The sequence below is a fragment of the Columba livia genome, chromosome 1, assembly GCF_036013475.1.
Source record: "Columba livia isolate bColLiv1 breed racing homer chromosome 1, bColLiv1.pat.W.v2, whole genome shotgun sequence".
Classification (NCBI taxonomy): domain Eukaryota; kingdom Metazoa; phylum Chordata; class Aves; order Columbiformes; family Columbidae; genus Columba; species Columba livia.
The window spans coordinates 212,017,839-212,037,329 of NC_088602.1; the positions used below are offsets into that span (position 1 = coordinate 212,017,839).

The following is a 19,491-nucleotide window of genomic DNA, read 5'->3' on the forward strand; positions in this document are numbered from 1 at the left end:
GATCCCACCAGTGAAACCTGGACCCAAACGCGTGGGTTGACACCGAGACAAGGCTGGAGCCCGCGTGCGAGGCGGAGGCGTGCGGCAGCCCGTGGACGGGGCAGAGACCGCGGCTCCTCAATGCACCATTGTGCTCTCCAGGCATTCAGCGACTCCTCCATCCCACCCCAGAGAACAAAGCTTCTCTTCAGCTGGCCACCACGTGTTCCTCCGCCTCCCGCCCCACAGAACTGCCCCGAGCTCCCCCGCAGCGCCGAGTCCCACCGCACAACTGCCTCGAGCACCGTGGGCAGCTCCGACACCCCACCGAGCCCCAGCGGGTCCCTCGGGCGACCCTCATCTGCACCAGCCCATCGCCGGGACCGCTGTGCAGCCTGGCGAGCAGGGCGGGCTGCGCCACCCCGACACGCGCACCCGCCGAGCGGCCGCCCACGGCGCCGCCAGCTCGACCCCACCTTACCTTCGTGTGGAGCTTGGCAAACTGCTTGTCATCCAGCAGGGCCTGGGTGTACACACGCCGCTTGTACCGGAACTGCAAGAGGGAAGAATGTCAGACGTGAGACAAACAAAACCCGCTCAGCACCGGCCGGCTCTCCGGCAGCTCCGGTCAGCGTCATCCTGCACAAAGACCTTCGGTCTGGATCTGAAAACAACAGATACGGAATGCACCGCTCTCCATCATTTGCTCTAATAGTTAATTGCTTTCCTCACTAAAGAAATTCTGACCAGTTTTCCACACGAATTTGTCTGGTTCCAGCTCCAGCCGGTGCGGGGCTCGTTCTGCCCCTTCCCCGTTAACGAGGGATCTCTCTAACGACAGAACGGTTTTCCCCAGGATGGATTGACAGAGGGGGCTCGCGCCACCCCCCGTGGGGCTGAGCTCTGAGCTCTGAGCCCTCACCGAGGCTCCGCTGGCCCCACACCATCGCTGCCGCTCCATCGGAGGGACGGCAGCGTCACACACCTTCCCCCAAACACAGCTCCTGCCATTGGCACGGGGGACAGCAGTGTCACACACCTTCCCCCAAACACAGCTCCTGCCATTGGCACGGGGGACAGCAGTGTCACACACCTCCATCCACCCCAAACACAGCTCCTGTCGGGGCACGGGGGACAGCAGTGTCACACACCTCCATCCACCCCAAACACAGCTCCTGCCATTGGCACGGGGGACAGCAGTGTCACACACCTTCCCCCAAACACAGCTCCTGCCATTGGCACGGGGGACAGCAGTGTCACACACCTCCATCCACCCCAAACACAGCTCCTGCCATTGGCACGGGGGACAGCAGTGTCACACACCTCCATCCACCCCAAACACAGCTCCTGCCATTGGCACGGGGGACAGCAGTGTCACACACCTCCATCCACCCCAAACACAGCTCCTGCCATTGGCACGGGGGACAGCAGTGTCACACACCTCCATCCACCCAAACACAGCTCCTGTCATTGGCACGGGGGACAGCAGTGTCACACACCTCCATCCACCCCAAACACAGCTCCTGTCGGGGCACGGGGGACAGCAGTGTCACACACCTCCATCCACCCCAAACACAGCTCCTGCCATTGGCACGGGGGACAGCAGTGTCACACACCTCCATCCCCCCAAACACAGCTCCTGTTTCCAGCAGGAGCCCTTCCCTGGCAGCACGGCCTGTCCCGCCTGTGTGTCACCTGCCTGTCACCTGCGGGGCTTGGAGCGCGCTTTGGTGGCCCCCCCTGCGAGCGACCCGCATGGCACAGTGCACACGGTTCAATTCTCTGCCAAACTTGTGTAATCAGACTTTATCAGCAGCGATTGTACGTTTACACCCAGATCCCTGGGGCAAGCGCATCAAGTCTGACATTGGTCCCTGGGAAACCCCACTACAAATATACCTGTGTGGTGACAATCGCGGTGACAGCTGTGTTTGATCATTGATTACTTACCCAGTGGCACTTGTCCTACTGACGTTTTATAGTGCTAATCCGAATCTGAACATCATGTAGAACAAAATCAAGTATCCCCAAGTGGCTGCTACCTCTGTATAGTCATCTTCACCAAGCAGAATTACAATTTTCTTAAAGAGTGGAACTGGATTTCTTTGACGAGATCTCTTTGCAATGCATGTACCGTATTCTGAGATTTCGAATTGCTACGAACTTAATCCTCCATCAACATTTCATTATTTGAGCTGGAAGTGACACCACGTTATCTTTGGGCTGCAGTTACTAAGCTCATCCCACTTACTTTTCAACACTGGAGAAATATGGGCCCAGTTTCAGTGTCGTAAGCCCGCACTGCTGGGCACGTGTCTTCTCACACAGCTGCTTTTTAATCATTCCAAGGTAAAACCGTCCTGCTGCCCCACACCGTAATGGTGAGGACAGTGCTGCGTCTGGCGTGCACACGGAACAGGCACCTCAGCGAGAGGACACGATCAGCTGCTGACAGCGGGCACCGCCAGCGAGACAACCCGGGACACGGCCAGGGACACAAACAGGGACACAAACAGGGACACGGCCAGGGACACGGCCAGGGACACAAACAGGGACACGGCCAGGGACACAAACAGGGACACAACCAGGGACACGGCCATGGACATGGCCATGGATACGGCCAGGGACACGGCCAGGGATACAGCTAGGGATACGGCCAGGGACACAACCAGGGACACGGCCAGGGACACGGCCAGGGACACAACCAGGGACACGGTCATGGACACAACCAGGGACACGGCCAGGGACACGGCCAGGGACACGGCCAGGGACACAACCAGGGACACAACCAGGGACACAAACAGGGACACGGCCAGGGACACAAACAGGGACACAACCAGGGACACAAACAGGGACACGGCCAGGGACACAAACAGGGACACAACCAGGGACACAAACAGGGACACGGCCATGGACATGGCCATGGATACGGCCAGGGACACGGCCAGGGATACAGCTAGGGATACGGCCAGGGACACAACCAGGGACACGGCCAGGGACACGGCCAGGGATACGGCCAGGGACACGGACAGGAACACGGACAGGGACACAACCAGGGACACGGCCAGGGACACGGACAGGAACACGGACAGGGACACAACCAGGGACACGGCCAGGGACACAAACAGGGACATGGACAGGGACACGGCCATGGACACAGCCAGGGACACAGCCAGGGACACGGCCAGGGACACGGCCATGGACACAGCCAGGGACACGGCCAGGGACACGGCCAGGGACACGGCCATGGACACGGCCAGGGACACGGCCAGGGACACGGCCAGGGACACAGCCAGGGATACGGCCAGGGACACGGCCAGGGACACGGCCATGGACACGGCCATGGACACGGACAGGGACACAGCCATGGACACGGACAGGGACACAGCCAGGGACACGGCCAGGGACACGGACAGGGACACAGCCAGGGACACGGCCAGGGACACGGACAGGGACGCGGCCAGGGACACGGCCATGGACACGGACAGGGACACGGACAGGGACACAGCCAGGGATACGGCCAGGGACACGGCCAGGGACACGGCCAGGGACACAGCCAGGGATACGGCCAGGGACACGGCCAGGGACACGGCCATGGACACGGACAGGGACACAGCCATGGACACGGCCATGGACACAGCCAGGGACACAGCCATGGACACGGCCATGGACACAGCCAGGGACACGGCCAGGGACACGGCCATGGACACGGACAGGGACACGGCCAGGGACACGGCCAGGGACATGGACAGGGACACGGCCAGGGACACGGCCAGCGCCACCCGTGCGCACGCGGTACCGGCTCTGAGCCGGCACGGGCCTGGTCACCAGCACCCGCAGCTGCTGTCCCGCCCCGTAACCAAAGCCGGGCGCCCACAGCCCCCACGCAGAGCAGAGCACCTCGCTCCTGCCGGGAGCCGCCGCACGGCCGCCTTGCAGCGGCGTTCTGCCAGCGCACACGAGGCCCCCATCCAGCCCATCACCTTCACACGCTGCCCTCAGGGCTGATTTATCTTCTGGGTTCAGGAAATCTCAGCCGGATCACACACCATTAATGTATGGAAAACAGATGCTGGATTTTTGGTTTTCCAGGATGATTCCCAGTGCTCAGCTGCCATCCTTATCAAGTCATGAAGAATTGAAATGACACACAACAAATATCCACGTCCAGTCTGCATTTAGATGTGTGTGGCAAGTCATTATGTGTGGACATTATGCTAAATTATACAAAACCAAAGCATTAAAGCCTGTACAAGGAACATTAAGGAATTTACCACCTCAAAGGTTTATTTGCAAGCATCCTTAATGTTGTTCCCAATGTTTTTGTCTACATTAAATGATAGTTTGCTACAAAATTATTGTGCTGCACTTTCTATCCAAATGAGGCAGGATTAGTTATAATACAGCATCCATGCTTGCATCCATACGAGCTTGTGCAGCTCAGGCACGTCATGCTTTCTAAGCAGACTCTGTGGGTAAGATGTAGCACAAGATCCCCACACTCAGAAGCCCGTGTGCAGGTAACGGGAGTCCCGCAGCAGGCAGCGGGGATGACCAGCGACAGCCAACGGAGCCAAAACCGCTGCGAGCGCTTAGAACAAGACCTGAACCCAGCCAGGGCAAGGCCTACAGCCAACGCAAGCACGGAGTCACTTCAGGTAACTCCTGCTCCCGCTAATTATCCGGAACAGGAACACTAGATTTATTCTCTGTGCTCGTCGCACAAACGAGGTCCGTGCAGGACAGCCACCTGCTGTCAGAGCGCACGGCTGCGGCCCAGTCTCCACAGTGACTGTAAATTAAACCATCGAGCTCGAGTCCTTCAGCCTCATACTCAAAGACGTCCCCATGATGTTCCCTCAGCACCTGCGAGACCACCTTTCCTTCCGTTACCGCAATTCTGTGACAGTTAGGTGCCACCAGACAAACGGAATTTGGAAAGGGGGTCGTCAAACAGGGAAGCTGTTCCACGGGTGGTGACAGGTGAGATGGAGCTCTCGAGCACACACAGTCACGAGCAGCTGCAACGCAGCTTTCCCTCCATGGATTCTCTGCCAGCAAACACACACCCACACGATTTCTGTGCTCGCACCCCTGGAAGGGAAATGTAAAATACAAGGGGAAGGGGGCAGGGGGGCAGTAATGTTTGTGGTGCCTATAGAGACTGCAGCGATCATAGACATCCTACATACTTATGGTCACATATATATATATATATATGCAGGAGGAATGGCAAGTGCTACCAACCAGTGACAGACCCAGGGAACGGCAGGAGATGTGCCAGGGTCAGTGGACATGAGGAAAAGGTTCTTCCCCAGAGGGGCTGGACACTGAACAGGCTCCCCAGGGAGGGGTCACAGCCCAACCTGACAGTGTTCAAGAGACTGGACACCGTCCTCAGACACCGGGGTGACCTGTGGGGTGTCCTGTGCAGGGACAGGAGCTGGAACTGATGATCTGTGGGTCCTTCCAGCCCAGGACATCCCATGATTCCATATACATCTCTATAGGTAAATGTGGACATACACACATGAAAGCACTGTTTACCTCCAGGTAGGGGACGGGCGTGTCGGGGTTCAGGGGGTACTCCCGCAGCAGGCGCTCCTCGTCCAGGAACTTGCCGGCGCGGCCGTTGAAGGCCGGCTGGAACAGCCCGTAGTTCAGAACATCCTTCAGGCTGTGGTTCAGCGTGCACAGGATGCGCTGCTTGGAGATCCACACCGGCACGTCGGGATTCAGCCGCAGACACTTCTGTGGAGACACGGAGCGCGGTTAAGCCGGGCACCACCACAGCACCAGCTAGGACAGCGCAGGAGGGGAAAGCGCCGTCTGTGCCATGTCTGCAGGTCACAGGAAGGGGAAAGAAAGTTAGAGAAGGAGGAGACTTAGCAGATCCCCATACGCATCCTGTGGGGCTCAGGGCAGACTCCAACACTGTATGTTACAACATCCTATAGAATATAAGAAGTGACAAAGAATATTTTATGGCCTGGTAACAGCAAAATAGCAAATTTTCCCTTAATCTCCCGTAGGGTGTAAGGAGTCGGTAGACTGCTGCACAGACTTCCAGGTGTGGAAACACAGCGGCACGAGCGGCACCAGGAGCTGGCGGCACCAGCGAGGTCTTCCAGTGGAGAGGAGCAGAATGAGGAGAACAAAGAGAAGGAGAAAGAGAAGGAGGAGGAGAAGAGCCCTCGGCCTCCCACGCAGGTTCCCTGGCACGGGCAGCAGTGTCCCTCCCTCCCCAGGACGCAGCTCATCCCGTATTTCCAGTCCACGGTCTCCTGGCTGCACTCCCTGCACCGCGCTGGGGCTGCATTCCCTGCACCGCGCTGGGGCTGCATTCCCCGCACCGCGCTCGGGCTGCACTCCCTGCACCGCGCTGGGGCTGCATTCCCTGCACCGCGCTGGGGCTGCATTCCCCGCACCGCGCTCGGGCTGCATTCCCTGCACCGCGCTGGGGCTGCATTCCCTGCACCGCACTCGGGCTGCATTCCCTGCACCATGCTCAGGCTGCACTCCCTGCACCGCGCTGGGGCTGCATTCCCTGCACCGCGCTGGGGCTGCATTCCCTGCACCGCACTCGGGCTGCATTCCCTGCACCATGCTCAGGCTGCACTCCCTGCACCGCGCTGGGGCTGCATTCCCTGCACCGCGCTGGGGCTGCATTCCCTGCACCGCGCTGGGGCTGCATTCCCTGCACCACGCTCGGGCTGCATTCCCTGCACCGCACTCGGGCTGCATTCCCTGCACCATGCTCAGGCTGCATTCCCTGCACCACGCTCGGGCTGCATTCCCTGCACCATGCTCAGGCTGCACTCCCTGCACCATGCTCGGGCTGCATTCCCTGCACCGCACTCGGGCTGCATTCCCTGCACCATGCTCGGGCTGCACTCCCTGCACCATGCTCGGGCTGCACTCCCTGCACCATGCTCGGGCTGCATTCCCTGCATCGCACTCGGGCTGCATTCCCTGCACCATGCTTGGGCTGCATTCCCTGCACCGTGCTCAGGCTGCATTCCCTGCACCGCGCTCGGGCTGCATTCCCTGCACCATGCTCAGGCTGCATTCCCTGCACCGCACTCGGGCTGCATTCGCTGCACCATGCTCGGGCTGCATTCCCTGCACCATGGTCAGGCTGCACTCCCTGCACCGTGCTCGGGCTGCATTCCCTGCACCACGCTGGGGCTGCATTCCCTGCACCGCGCTCGGGCTGCACTCCCTGCACCATGCTTGGGCTGCATTCCCTGCACCATGCTCGGGCTGCATTCCCTGCACCATGCTCGGGCTGCATTCCCTGCACCACACTCGGGCTGCACTCCCTGCATCATGTTCAGGCTGCATTCCCTGCACCGTGCTCGGGCTGCATTCCCTGCACCACGCTGGGGCTGCACTCCCTGCACCATGCTCGGGCTGCACTCCCTGCACCGCGCTCGGGCTGCATTCCCTGCACCATGCTCGGGCTGCATTCCCTGCACCATGCTCGGGCTGCACTCCCTGCACCATGCTCAGGCTGCCTGTGGGACAGGGCTGTGGCGCTTGTGCAGCTGCGGCACTGTCCTGAGCCGGAGCCTCCAGCCCCACAGCCCGGCCGGTGCTGCGGCACCGTCACCGCGTCCCCAGCACCGCGGTGGTGGGTGGCAGTGGCTCTGTGCAGCACCTGCTCCTGCAGGAGACAAGCAGGACACAAGAGGGTCCGCGCTGGCAGCACCAGGGGCTGGTCTCACAACCCCTGACCCCGGCCAACGTCCCCTCCCAGGCCCCTGGGGTGGCGTTTTGTCCTCAGCCTTTTGTCCATCCCAGCACTTGGTTTCCCTCCCGGTCTGTTTGTTTCCCCTCCCCGTCCGCACTCCGGGAGGAGCAGACAGCATTCAGTCCGGTTTCAGCGTTCCATTCCAAAGCCACAGCCCGTCAGCCCCATTTAACGCTCCCGATTTTTGTGCTGGAGGGCAGAGGGAACAACCACGGTCCCTGTCCCCCGGTGCTCCCAGTGGCACCAACCACTGCCCAGCACCAACCACCGCAGGGCACCAACCACCGCAGGGCACCAACCACTGCCGGGCACCAACCACTGCCCAGCACCAACCACTGCCGGGCACCAACCACCGCAGGGCACCAACCACCGCAGGGCACCAACCACCGCAGGGCAACAACCACCGTGCTGGCGTGAGGGCTCGTTTTTCCCAGGCACAGGTGACCTGCACTGGGCACCAGGCACCCGCACAGCAAACGCGGGTCAGCGTGACGGATTTCACCGCTGCCCGCACAGCGCTCGGCACGCGGAGCAGCCACGGCTCGTCCTGCCGCCGGCACGAGGGGAGGGGCGGCCGTGCCTGGGCTGGGAAACCGGGAGCTCCAGGCCCACGGAAAACACCAGCGCGGTTCTCCCCCGCCCCCAAAGAGAAGCAGAACGTGCTTCATTCTTTCAGAGACCCATAAATGAGAAGATAAACGTCTGTGCCTTCCTACATGCTTATTTAGCCCCAAGGACTCTTCCTCACTGCCAAATCATACTGGCCAGTATTAAAACATGCGGCTAACGGAAAGAACCACACTGACAGGCATTAGACGTGCACAAGCACAAGCACCGGCTGAAGGAACGTCCCAGCACAGAAGACATTGAATTTCATAGTGAACTTTACACTGCAGAGACATACCCTGGGGAGTATTAACTCTTCGTATTTAGGACAGAAAACAACTTCCGCCCCCAGTGTGGCTCTTTCTGTCTTTAACGTGCAGCAGAAACCAGAAGGAAGAGAACACCCGCGGTCAGGACACTGCAGAGCCCTTTGGGGGCACGATCCAGATACCTCGATGTCTCCTGTGACTCTGCTTCTCCAAACACTGTCGCATGTATTAACCGCTTCCTCGTATCAGAGTTCCTGCGAGTCAACTCGACTGTTCCACTCCACGGTGCAGCACAGCCGCCCCGGGAGCAACCCAAACACAGGACACCCACCCAAACACGGGACACCCACCCAAACACGGGACACCCACCCAAACACGGGACACCCACCCAAACACAGGACACCCACCCAAACACGGGACACCCACCCAAACACGGGACACCCACCCAAACACGGGACACCCACCCAAACACGGGACACCCACCCAAACACGGGACACCCACCCAAACACGGGACACCCACCCAAACACGGGACACCCATCCAAACACGGGACACCCAACCAAACACGGGACACCCACCCAAACACGGGACACCCATCCAAACACGGGACACCCATCCATACACAGGACACCCACCCAAACACAGGAGACCCAACCAAACACGGGAGGCTCATCCAAACACAGGAGGCCCATCCAAACATGGGAGACCCATCCAAACATGGGAGACCCATCCAAACACGGGAGGCTCATCCCACAACCCTGCAGAAGGCACCTCGGTGTGCAGCCGCAGCTCTGGGCCCGTGGGGATACGCAGAGAAAGCTGCTCCATGCATGGGGACCAGGCTGCTCTGTGCACCGGGACCGGGCTGCTCCATGCACAGGGACCGGGCTGCTCCGTGCACCGGGACCGGGCTGCTCTGTGCACCGGGACCGGGCTGCTCCGTGCACCGGGACCAGGCTGCTCTGTGCACCGGGACCGGGCTGCTCCGTGCACCGGGACCGGGCTGCTCTGTGCACCGGGACCGGGCTGCTCCATGCACAGGGACCGGGCTGCTCCGTGCACCGGGACCAGGCTGCTCTGTGCACCGGGACCAGGCTGCTCTGTGCACCGGGACCAGGCTGCTCTGTGCACCGGGACCGGGCTGCTCTGTGCACCGGGACCGGGCTGCTCTGCTCCTGCAGCCGCAGCACAAGGGCTCCCCGGCCCTGGCTCACGGAGCACGGTGCTCTGCTCGGCCTCCTGCGTGCCGGACAGCCCGGCAGCTCCCGCACGCACCGCGCTGACCAGGCAGAGCCGGTTTGCTGCCGATGCCAATGCCGTGCCAGGCGCTGACCCCATCTCCACCAGCAGCAGTGGCTGAGCTCGGACAGCGAGGGGCACCTGCCACCGCCACAGGGACATCGAGCCAGAGGCAGATTCGCCGCAGCTCACAGGGGTGTGAGCAGCTGCCAACCCCGAGGGCTGGACGGTCAAGTCAACATTAATTCCAAAAGGAACCGAGTTGCCTTGTGCCCTGAACCCGAAGGGAAGGGAAGGGAAGGGAAGGGAAGGGAAGGGAAGGGAAGGGAAGGGAAGGGAAGGGAAGGGAAGGGAAGGGAAGGGAAGGGAAGGGAAGGGAAGGGAAGGGAAGGGAAGGGAAGGGAAGGGAAGGGAAGGGAAGGGAAGGGAAGGGAAGGGAAGGGAAGGGAAGGGAAGGGAAGGGAAGGGAAGGGAAGGGAAGGGAGATCTGTCCCTTGGGGCTCTCCTGTACCGGAGGCTCAGTGTGGCTCCTGTCAGCCTCCTGAAGACCCAGCAGGGACCCTGGGACCGGAGGAGGCCGCTCGGTGGGGGTCACCGCAGCGATGCCGGTCCCGTGTGCCGGCACCGCAGAGCCCAGCCGGGCAGGGCCTGCGGCTCACGGGGCAGAACAAGCTGCTCGCTCTGGTTTGCGGTTACAAGCCATAGTTTCTTCCACACAATGATAAGCTCCAATCACAACAATCAAAGCCTCAGGAACAACTCCCGAAAGAACACGGTACAGCTGCTCAAGTTTTAACAGCACAGACAGTCCTTCCTGGAGGAAGAAAGAGCCCAGAGCTTCAGATTCAATCCCAGCAACGCACAGGCTGACAGACAAGATCTATTCAAGAGCCAACCTGCAATAACGACAATAAAGAACGTACCTTCAACAATCCCTTAAAAGCAAAAATAGCCAACAATTCTTCATCGAAGAGCACACAAATGAGAAAGAGTTGAAAGGAAATTAAAAGAAGCAGCTGAAAAGGTAACGTGCTTGCAGGCAGCGGGGAATATATTTCATAATAACACAGCAGCAGCTCTGAGCAGATGTATGGCCAAAATGAAGAAACAGCTTTTAAGAGGCCCCTGCAGAAAGCTGGAGCAGCCAGACCAGCAGAGCAGAGCAACCTATCGAAAGTCATGTATTTCCTTTAGAAAATGGGAGTTGCCCCTGAATGGGAACAGCAAAGAGCTCAATCCTGCCACACCAGGCGCAAAATGCCAATGGTGTTGGAGCCATGAAAACAGACGCGGAGGAGAGGGAGCGTGCCGGCCAGCGGTGACACCACCAGGACCCGGTGCAGTCACCCCGGGGCCGGCGCAGGGCCGCGGACGGGCCCTCGCTCCCCGTCACCGCGGGCGCCCACGCACAGGTCCCGTGGAGCGCACCAGAGCCGCGCAGCAGATGCCCGAGCAGGGCAGGTGTGAGCACGACTGCAAGCGCTGCGGCGGCCCGTGCTCGGCTCCGCGCCGCCGGAGCCCTCGGGAGCAGGACCGTCCGTGCCGGGAGCGGCGCCGCGGCCCCGCGGCTCTGGGAACAGGCCTGGGCTCTGTCGGGAACGACAGGGACTGCGGCAGACATCTCCATCACCGACCAACCTGCCCACGGCAGCCGTGCCCCGCAGCCCCGAGGGGAGCCCGGAGGAACCCACGCCGACCAGAACGGGGCTGCTCTGCTCGCCCTGCGCACACGTTTCACACACATTTTAAAAAGGTCCCTTGCTGCCCTGAACTAAAGTGCCAGAAGCAAGAAAGCACTCATTTGGATCCATAACCCACACCGAAAACTGCAAACAGAGGTGAAGGTTAAGCAGGAGGGTTTCCTGGCTCGGGACCCGCGCTGAGGGGCTGAGACACCAGCTGGCAGCACATCCAGATCCCCCGCGCCACGTGCAGCCCTCTCAGGAAACAACAGAAACAGGAAAGAGGCAAAAGGAAAGCAGACAAAGGTGAGCAGAGCACAGAGCGGACTGCAGACGCGGCCGAAGGGATCCGGAGCGGCCCGGAGGAGCCGCCATCACCGCGCAGCATCCGCTGCTCCGAGCCAGCAGCGGCCCCGGTGGCACCAGCACTGGGACAAAGTTACAGCAGCAGACGCTGCATATGACGCAAACAAGCCCAGGTAACTTTTTCACCTTTTCTTAAACGATTACGTTTGTTTTTCTCCGACTGTACGTTTTTTCTCCCCAGTCGCCCATGAGAAGCCTGTGTCCCTGCGCAGCGGTTCCGGCAGCAAGCTGTGATCCGGGACACGCGTGACATGCTGCAGGATCCTCCGAAATCCGGCAGGATCCCCCCAGCCCCTCCTGACGCCGGCGGGAGAAGGGACAGGAGCCACAGGAAGTCATGACGGGAGGGCCCAGAGACCCCACCGGCCGCCCCTCGGCCCCGCGGGGACAGGGGACCCCCACCGGCTGACCCCCCCGCCAGGGCCCGCGGGACAGTCTGAACGTCACCGTTCAGCTCGTTTCCCTTCACGACCGCGGTGCAGGGCCCGGGCAGAGCAACCGCCACCCCGTGTTCCAGTGCAGGAGAGCAGGAACCGGCACGAGTGTCTGTGTGCGGGATGCTGGTGAGACTGGGACCAGCTCAGGGACCGCGCTGTGTGCGCTGGCAGAACACCAGGAATTCCGGGGCTTAGATCACCTCCTGGGGAAAGCTCCGGCCCCGCCGCCGCTGTGCTCAGCGCCACGCTGGGAGAAGCCGCCTCCGCCAAAAGGAAACAAGATAAAGAGCAGGAGGGAGGTTCTCGGCTCCCGCAGGAAAGCACCGGCTGCACGAGCCTGTCTTGCAGTTACGTGCTGCAGATAACAAAGTCCTCCGGCTCTAAAGGTTTTCCAGCAAAACGGTTGCTGCTCAGGAGCCGGTCTGGAAGGATGTTGGTCACTGTTTTATCATCCCCAGCCCCACAGCCTGAGACACGAGCCCATCCTGTCACTTCCATCCGAAGAGCAGGAGCCCCAGCCCCGTTCCGGAGCTCCCGGCAGAGCTGACCGACAGCCAGCGCCGTCCCGCCCGCCCGCGCGCCAGAGCGGCTGCCGCGGCACAAACGCAGCTTGGAATGAATGTTTGAAGAGGTTCAGGTCCTGGTGAGCTCAGAGTGACTGGGCCAGGCAAAACGTCCCTGTCACACGGAGCGCCCACAGCCCCACGTCGGCCGCCCCACGGACCAGCTCCCCAGGGCCGTCGCTGGCCGGTCCCGTCCAGCCGCTGGGCTCCCCCACAGAACAGGCACAGAGCAAAATGGAAGTGCTGGACCTTAAATCACGCTGATCCCACCAAAGAGCCCGAGAGACGTTAAAGAGATGACTACTAACCTTCAGCGACTGGGAGTGTTTCCTGCTTGGCTTATGCAACACCACAACCTCAGCTACACAACCCCACGAGCCTGTGTCTAACTTGTGACAGCTGGGGCGAGGGGCGCACACCGCGCCGCCCGCACGGCACACCTTCACTGGCCCCGAAGTGCAACCAGTGACTCCCACAACGAGCCAAACTACTTGAACTTGGCCAACAGTTTCCTGAAAAGCATCCAACCTGAGTTTAAAATATATCACATGATGGAAACCACACTCCCCCCTTGGATAAATTAATAAGCAAACACTCAATGAAAAAGATGTGTGTCTTAGTTGTAATTTGATTTCCCATTTGTAATCACTATTTCTCGTTACATCTCTCTGTGATCCCGGATAGCCCCGCAGCACAGGGCTTCTCTGTCGAACCCCGTCCCCTCAGCCTCGGTTGGGGCGAGCAGGGACTGGCGTCCACAGTTGTGCCTTTTCCCAGATCCCAAACCATTCCTGTGGCTCTTTCCAGCACCCTCTTTCATTTTCAATGCACTTGTCGCTCAGAGCCAGGGGCGATATTCCAGCGTTGTCTCCCAGCTGCCGTATGCAGCTATAAAACACTGTCCTTATCTCAACTCGCCGTCCCCCACGTCCGTCTGCAGGCACGGCGCGGCGCTCCTCGCCACAGCGTCCGCGCGGGTTCGGGTTGCTGCGACCGCTCCAGCCCCCTCAGCGGCCACAGCCCGCGCCGCTCCCGGGAACACCCGGTGCCTACATCTCCACTGGTCTCCATTACCTGCAAAACTCCGCGTATGAATCAAACGATAATTCATCTCGACAGGCCAGGTGTAGTTTGCTCTGCATGTGTATTTAGAAGAGCAGGGCGAGGACGGCTCTGCACCTGTGCCGAGCCCGACCCGGCTGACGGGAGGAGGAGCTGGCGCGGGCCCTGCACCGCCGTCCTCGCCGCGCTGGGACGGGCGCTGCGGCACACGCGGCCTGGCCTGCCGGCTTCTGCGCTCCTCCTTACGGCACCCGCGGCATCTTCGCTCCCAACTCCACTGCTGCCTACAGCTACGGAAAAAACGGCAGAGGTAACGGATTTACTGCCGCTCCCGTATTTTCACACTTAGCACAGTGCTCAACGGTCGTTTCTAGCACAGCCTAACAACCCATCCATAAAGATCTTAAACAGCGATTCACAGGATCTATACGGATCAGGTCGTTAGAACAAGAAGTCAGGGGTCAATGTTTAGGTCTTGAGGGATCTTTATGGCCCCTATGACACATGTCCCTATATTTCTTGCACTAAGCCCCAGACGGCTCTGCGGCGCTGAAGCGTTCAGCCCAGCCTAGCGCACGGGCACTAGAGCCGCTCGCTTCCTCTTCTCATGATGTGTCTTATTGTGCACCATCAACACTGACCCAGGGCCCGCACAGCACCGCCTGCCCAGCACCGCTCTGCCGGGCACAGGATCAGTCCCGCACGGCACCGCCTGCCCAGCACCGCTCTGCCGGGCACAGGATCAGTCCCGCACGGCACCGCCTGCCCAGCACCGCTCTGCCGGGCACAGGATCAGTCCCGCACGGCACCGCCTGCCCAGCACCGCTCTGCCGGGCACAGGATCAGTCCCGCACGGCACCGCCTGCCCAGCACCGCTCTGCCGGGCACAGGATCAGTCCCGCACGGCACCGCCTGCCCAGCACCGCTCTGCCGGGCACAGGATCAGTCCCGCACGGCACCGCCTGCCCAGCACCGCTCTGCCGGGCACAGGATCAGTCCCGCACAGCACCGCCTGCCCAGCACCGCTCTGCCGGGCACAGGATCAGTCCCGCACGGCACCGCCTGCCCAGCACTGCTCTGCCGGGCACAGGATCAGTCCCACACAGCACCGCTCTGCCGGGCACAGGATCAGTCCCACACAGCACCACTCTGCCGGGCACAGGATCAGTCCCGCACGGCACCGCCTGCCCAGCACCGCTCTGCCGGGCACAGGATCAGGCCCGCACAGCACCGCTCTGCCGGGCACAGGATCAGTCCTGCACAGCACCGCTCTGCCGGGCACAGGATCAGTCCCGCACAGCACAGAGCACACGTGCCGGGGCGCAGGCACAGCCGGGCGGTTTCATAGGGTTTGTGCCAGTACCTGTGCTGGGTGGTCTGGGGAGCTGTGAACCAACAACCAGAGCACCCGGTGTGGCAAAACCGAGGGTCAAGCACAACGAACAGCAGAAGGACCCCACGGAGCCAAGAGCTGAGGGACAAGCAGATGAGCCCACACCGGCACAGCGCTGGGCTCCGAGCTGCTGCCGCGCTCAGCCCCAGCGCAGCGCTGCCCACGGGTGCCCACAGGCAGCAGGGACCCGGGGACAGAGAGCACCGCCGCACCGCAGTGTGAGCCCCGGCGTCCTGGCACTGCCGCACCGCAGTGTGAGCCCCGGCGTCCCGGCACCGCCGCACCGCAGTGTGAGCCCCGGCGTCCTGGCACCGCCGCACCGCCACGTGAGCCCTGGTGTCCTGGCACCGCTGCACCGCCGCGTGAGCCCCAACGTCCTGGCACCGCCGCACCGCAGTGTGAGCCTCAGTGTCCTGGCACCACCGCACTGCCGCGTGAGCCTCAGTGTCCTGGCACCGCCAAACTGCCACACCGCCGCGTGAGCCCCGGTGTCCCGGCACCACCGCACCACCGCGTGAGCCCCGGTGTCCCGGCACCGCCGCACCACCGCGTGAGCCCCGGTGTCCACCGCCACCTGCACCCCCAGCTCCTCTCGGAGAGGCTGCACCAGAAGCGGAAAAGGTGACAGCAAGGGAGAAAAGATCAAGGACCTAGAGCAGCCTCCGCGTGAGACTGAGCCACACAGAGCAGGCTCTTCAGTCTGGGAGAGACAAGACTGAGAAGGAATATGACAAAACCGAAAACGGCATGAAAAAGATTAGCAGGTATTATCTCCTTGGGAACTGGTGCAAACAGCACAAGACAAGGTGACAGATAGGACATCTTCATCAGGCGCCGGCGCTGACCTGCGCGGCAGCACGCTGCCGGGCTCCGGCAACCGCCGCCAGATTGGTCTCGCAGGTACGTTCAGTTGCAGTCGTGACCACACATCAGCGCGGCGTGCGGCAGCGGCGGCTGGCTTCACCCAGCCGGAGCAGCCTACCCCGACCGGACTCTAACGGCAGCAGTAACTCCCGGGCTACAGCTTACCACCACGCTTTTCCTCAAAGCTACAGCTTCTCCTATCTGACGTCAACCTACACCCCGCTGCCTCCAGGTCCCAACAACCAGCCGAATTCTGTGGCTGCATCTTTCTTCTTTATATTTAAGACTCCACGATTTTGCACGTGCACCTTGTTTGTCACAATTGCATCATCTCTGTTGAATTGCACTGACTCCCACCCACCCGCAATAAAGTCTCTTTCAAAACAAAACTCGGGAAGGTGTTGAGTGGAACTAGTAGAGCCTGAAGCAGAACAAAGATCGGTATTTCCCACCAACCCGGCCCGCGTTGCTGCGGAGCTCCACGCCAGCGAGCCGCAGGCTGGCGCTGGGGACGGGACCGGGCAAGCCGGCCTGGCGCCCAGCAGGGCTGCTCGGGCGAGGGCTGAGCGGGCGCAGACCCCACGGCGCCGGGGCCCCGCTCGTGTGCGACCGTGTGCGACCGACCTGCAGCGAAGGGCTTGTCCTGCCGAGCAGGGGGCGCGTCCACGGCTGCAGCTCGTGCCTCTCGACCCTCGCGGCACCTCCGAGAGGAGCCGGCTCTGTCCCCTCCCCACGCACCGTCACCGCGGCCGGGTCTCCCCTCCGCCTGCTCCTCTCTGGGCTGGGCAGATCCCGCACTCCAGCCCCGACCGCCCCGGGGCCCCACGGGACCCACGACACTGTCCCAATGTCCCCACAGGTCTGGTGAGCCTGGTCTGGCCCTGGTGTCCCCAGCCTGGCCTTGGCGTCCCTGGCCTGGCCCTGGTGTCCCCAGCCTGGCCTTGGTGTCCCTGGCCTGGCCCTGGTGTCCCCCGCCTGGCCTTGGCATCCCTGGCCTGGCCCTGGTGTCCCCAGCCTGGCCTTGGTGTCCCTGGCCTGGCCCTGGTGTCCCCAGCCTGGCCCCAATGTCCCCACAGGTCTGGCCAGCGCTGAGCGGGGGCAGCAGCCCCGGCCCTCCCGCCGTGGTCGCCCTCGGGCCATCACCCCGGGAGCTGCTCTACTGCCCAAGGGTGCTGCCGGGGCCGGGGAACCCCCCAGGACATCGGGGGCTCCGTTTCCCGTCCTGTGTCCTGTGCTGAGCATGAGGCAGCTGCAGCCCCTGGGCTGGTGACAGCGATGTCCCTCCTGTCACCCTGCTGGGCCACTGCCATACCAAAAGAGACCAGCCGCTGTGCCCGCCCCTGGGAATGGGCTCGTAACCAGCCACCAGCTGAGCTCCGTGTGGCTCATCACCGCCCTGGAGCTGCTGGTCCAGCCAGTTCACCCGCCTCGTCACCCCTGCACAACCGGCCCTGTCCCGTCCCGCACTGAGGATGCTGCAGGAGACCCCATGAACACCCCAAGATGGGGTAACGGCCAAACTGGACACCCCCGAGATGTGGTAACGACCTTTCCTGCGCTGCGCTCACCCGGAGCCACCCGCCCCGTTGCAGAAAGCCATTGAGCTGGTTGGCCACAATTTAGCCCTGGTAAATCCACACTGGCTGCTCCTCGTCACCTCCGTCCCCGTGTGCCTGGCCAGGGCGCTCGGGGGTTTGCTCCAGCCCCTTGCCCGGAGGGAGCTGAGGCACCTTCCCTTTGCCCACCCCACGCACCCTAAGGGCTGACGCGCGTTGGAGATAGAACACTACGATTTCCTGGCACGGACGCCAGCCGGGTTATCGGGTAACCCACCTCCAGCCCCTTCAGAACCGTTTGCACCGAGCCGATCAGTCCCGACGGGCAGCTCTCTTACACGCGTTGTCTCTAATAAAGAACTGAACTGGACTAGGGAGACATGGTCTCCTGAAAACGCGGTTAAATCTCGCCAGGAATCATCTTCCAGCTGACCAGCGTTCCCGTGTTCCATTAACGGCACAACTGCTCTACCACGTGGAAGCTCATCGGTCCTCAGGTCATCGCGCTGGCACTAAGGCTTCTGCTAAAGATGCCGTCAATGGTTCCTTCTTGCCCTTTTCCCTGGTACAATAACTGTTTTGAGCAAAAAGAAAATGTGCCTTATTGCTACCTACTCATCCGCTCCACACTTAGGATTCTTTCAGCAACTACCCACAGGTTTGGGGTTTTTAATCAGTTTGCTTCAGCACTCGCTTGCTGGTCCATTTTATTGTCAAACTTCCCCGGCACTTTACACCGTTAATTCACTGTGTTTCTCCTCTATGCAGTGGCTTTAATTCAAAACAAAACTAACGACAAGGCTGATAGATTCCTTAACCGGCCCTCTGACGGTCGGTTCGGCCGGGCCGGGTCCGCGCGGAGCCTCGGCAGCCAACGCCGGGCCCCGGCTGCTCCCAGGCACCGCGGCACAGCTCCGCAACGTCACCGTGTGTTCAGTACAAATCCTGCTACACGAAGGAACTCCGACTTGTCAAACAGACTACAACTCACAGTAATTCAGAGCTCGCTAGGAGGGCCCACACCGCCCGCCTCACTTCCACCTTTCACCCAGCGAGCGCAGTTTGCAGGCTGCTGCGCTCAAATACCGCACGTTCCTTCGGGTCTGTATGCAAATGTATGTCACCTTCCCACGGAAACACGGGTGCAATCGCTCTGATCACAGCGGCACGAGCAGCAGGGAAAGCTCTAAACTAACCCCGTGCAGAAAGGCAACAGCTGGACGTGTCTGTGCAGGAAGAACCCGGGGAACACAGCGCACCATAAACGGTCCAACAAACACAGAAAACGCAACCTCGTGGTGCTGGGAAAGGTTTCTCAGCAAGAAATACGTGGTCACTAACCACAAAAAGTCTTATCTGGACATTTGCTTGGGTTGAATGAGAACCAAAACTAGGACATCAATTAACGGAACACTGAAACTGCGAGGAGAAGACGCGGAGCTTTTGTCAACATCACTAACAAGGAAAAGGAGGATTTCAACAAAAGTATTAAAGATGCACCGAGAAAGAAAATACAACAGGACGAGTTACTTCATTTCTAAGTTTGTTTGTTATCAAACAAAACACTTCACGAATCACTTTAGATTGCCGCAAACATCGGTCATTCAGGACAAGTCCCTCCCGAAGCGCGTGTTTCAGTTCCAGCTACCTGGTGTCCATTGGTGTCTAGCTCGGAGTCCCCAGGGGAACCGGCGGCAGCGGGAGCGGCACACCTGGCCAAAA

The 19,491-nt window shown here is 61.0% G+C and overlaps 1 protein-coding gene across 11 annotated transcripts in view; it reads right to left on the reverse strand.

The window, feature by feature from the left end:
* The window catches only part of SHANK3 (SH3 and multiple ankyrin repeat domains 3), a 370,798-nt gene that overhangs the window by 294,286 nt on the left and 57,021 nt on the right, over window positions 1-19,491 (reverse strand). For all 11 annotated transcript variants that reach the window (XR_010469752.1, XM_065049482.1, XM_065049478.1 and 8 more), the window contains exons 4-5: window positions 5,527-5,730; window positions 461-532 (exon numbers count right to left, since the gene is read on the reverse strand). Coding sequence is in view for 10 of the 11 variants with exons in the window: in XM_065049482.1 (XP_064905554.1) it covers window positions 461-532; window positions 5,527-5,730 (276 nt within the window). In the remaining variant the exon portion in view is untranslated. The remainder of the gene's footprint in view (window positions 1-460; window positions 533-5,526; window positions 5,731-19,491) is intronic.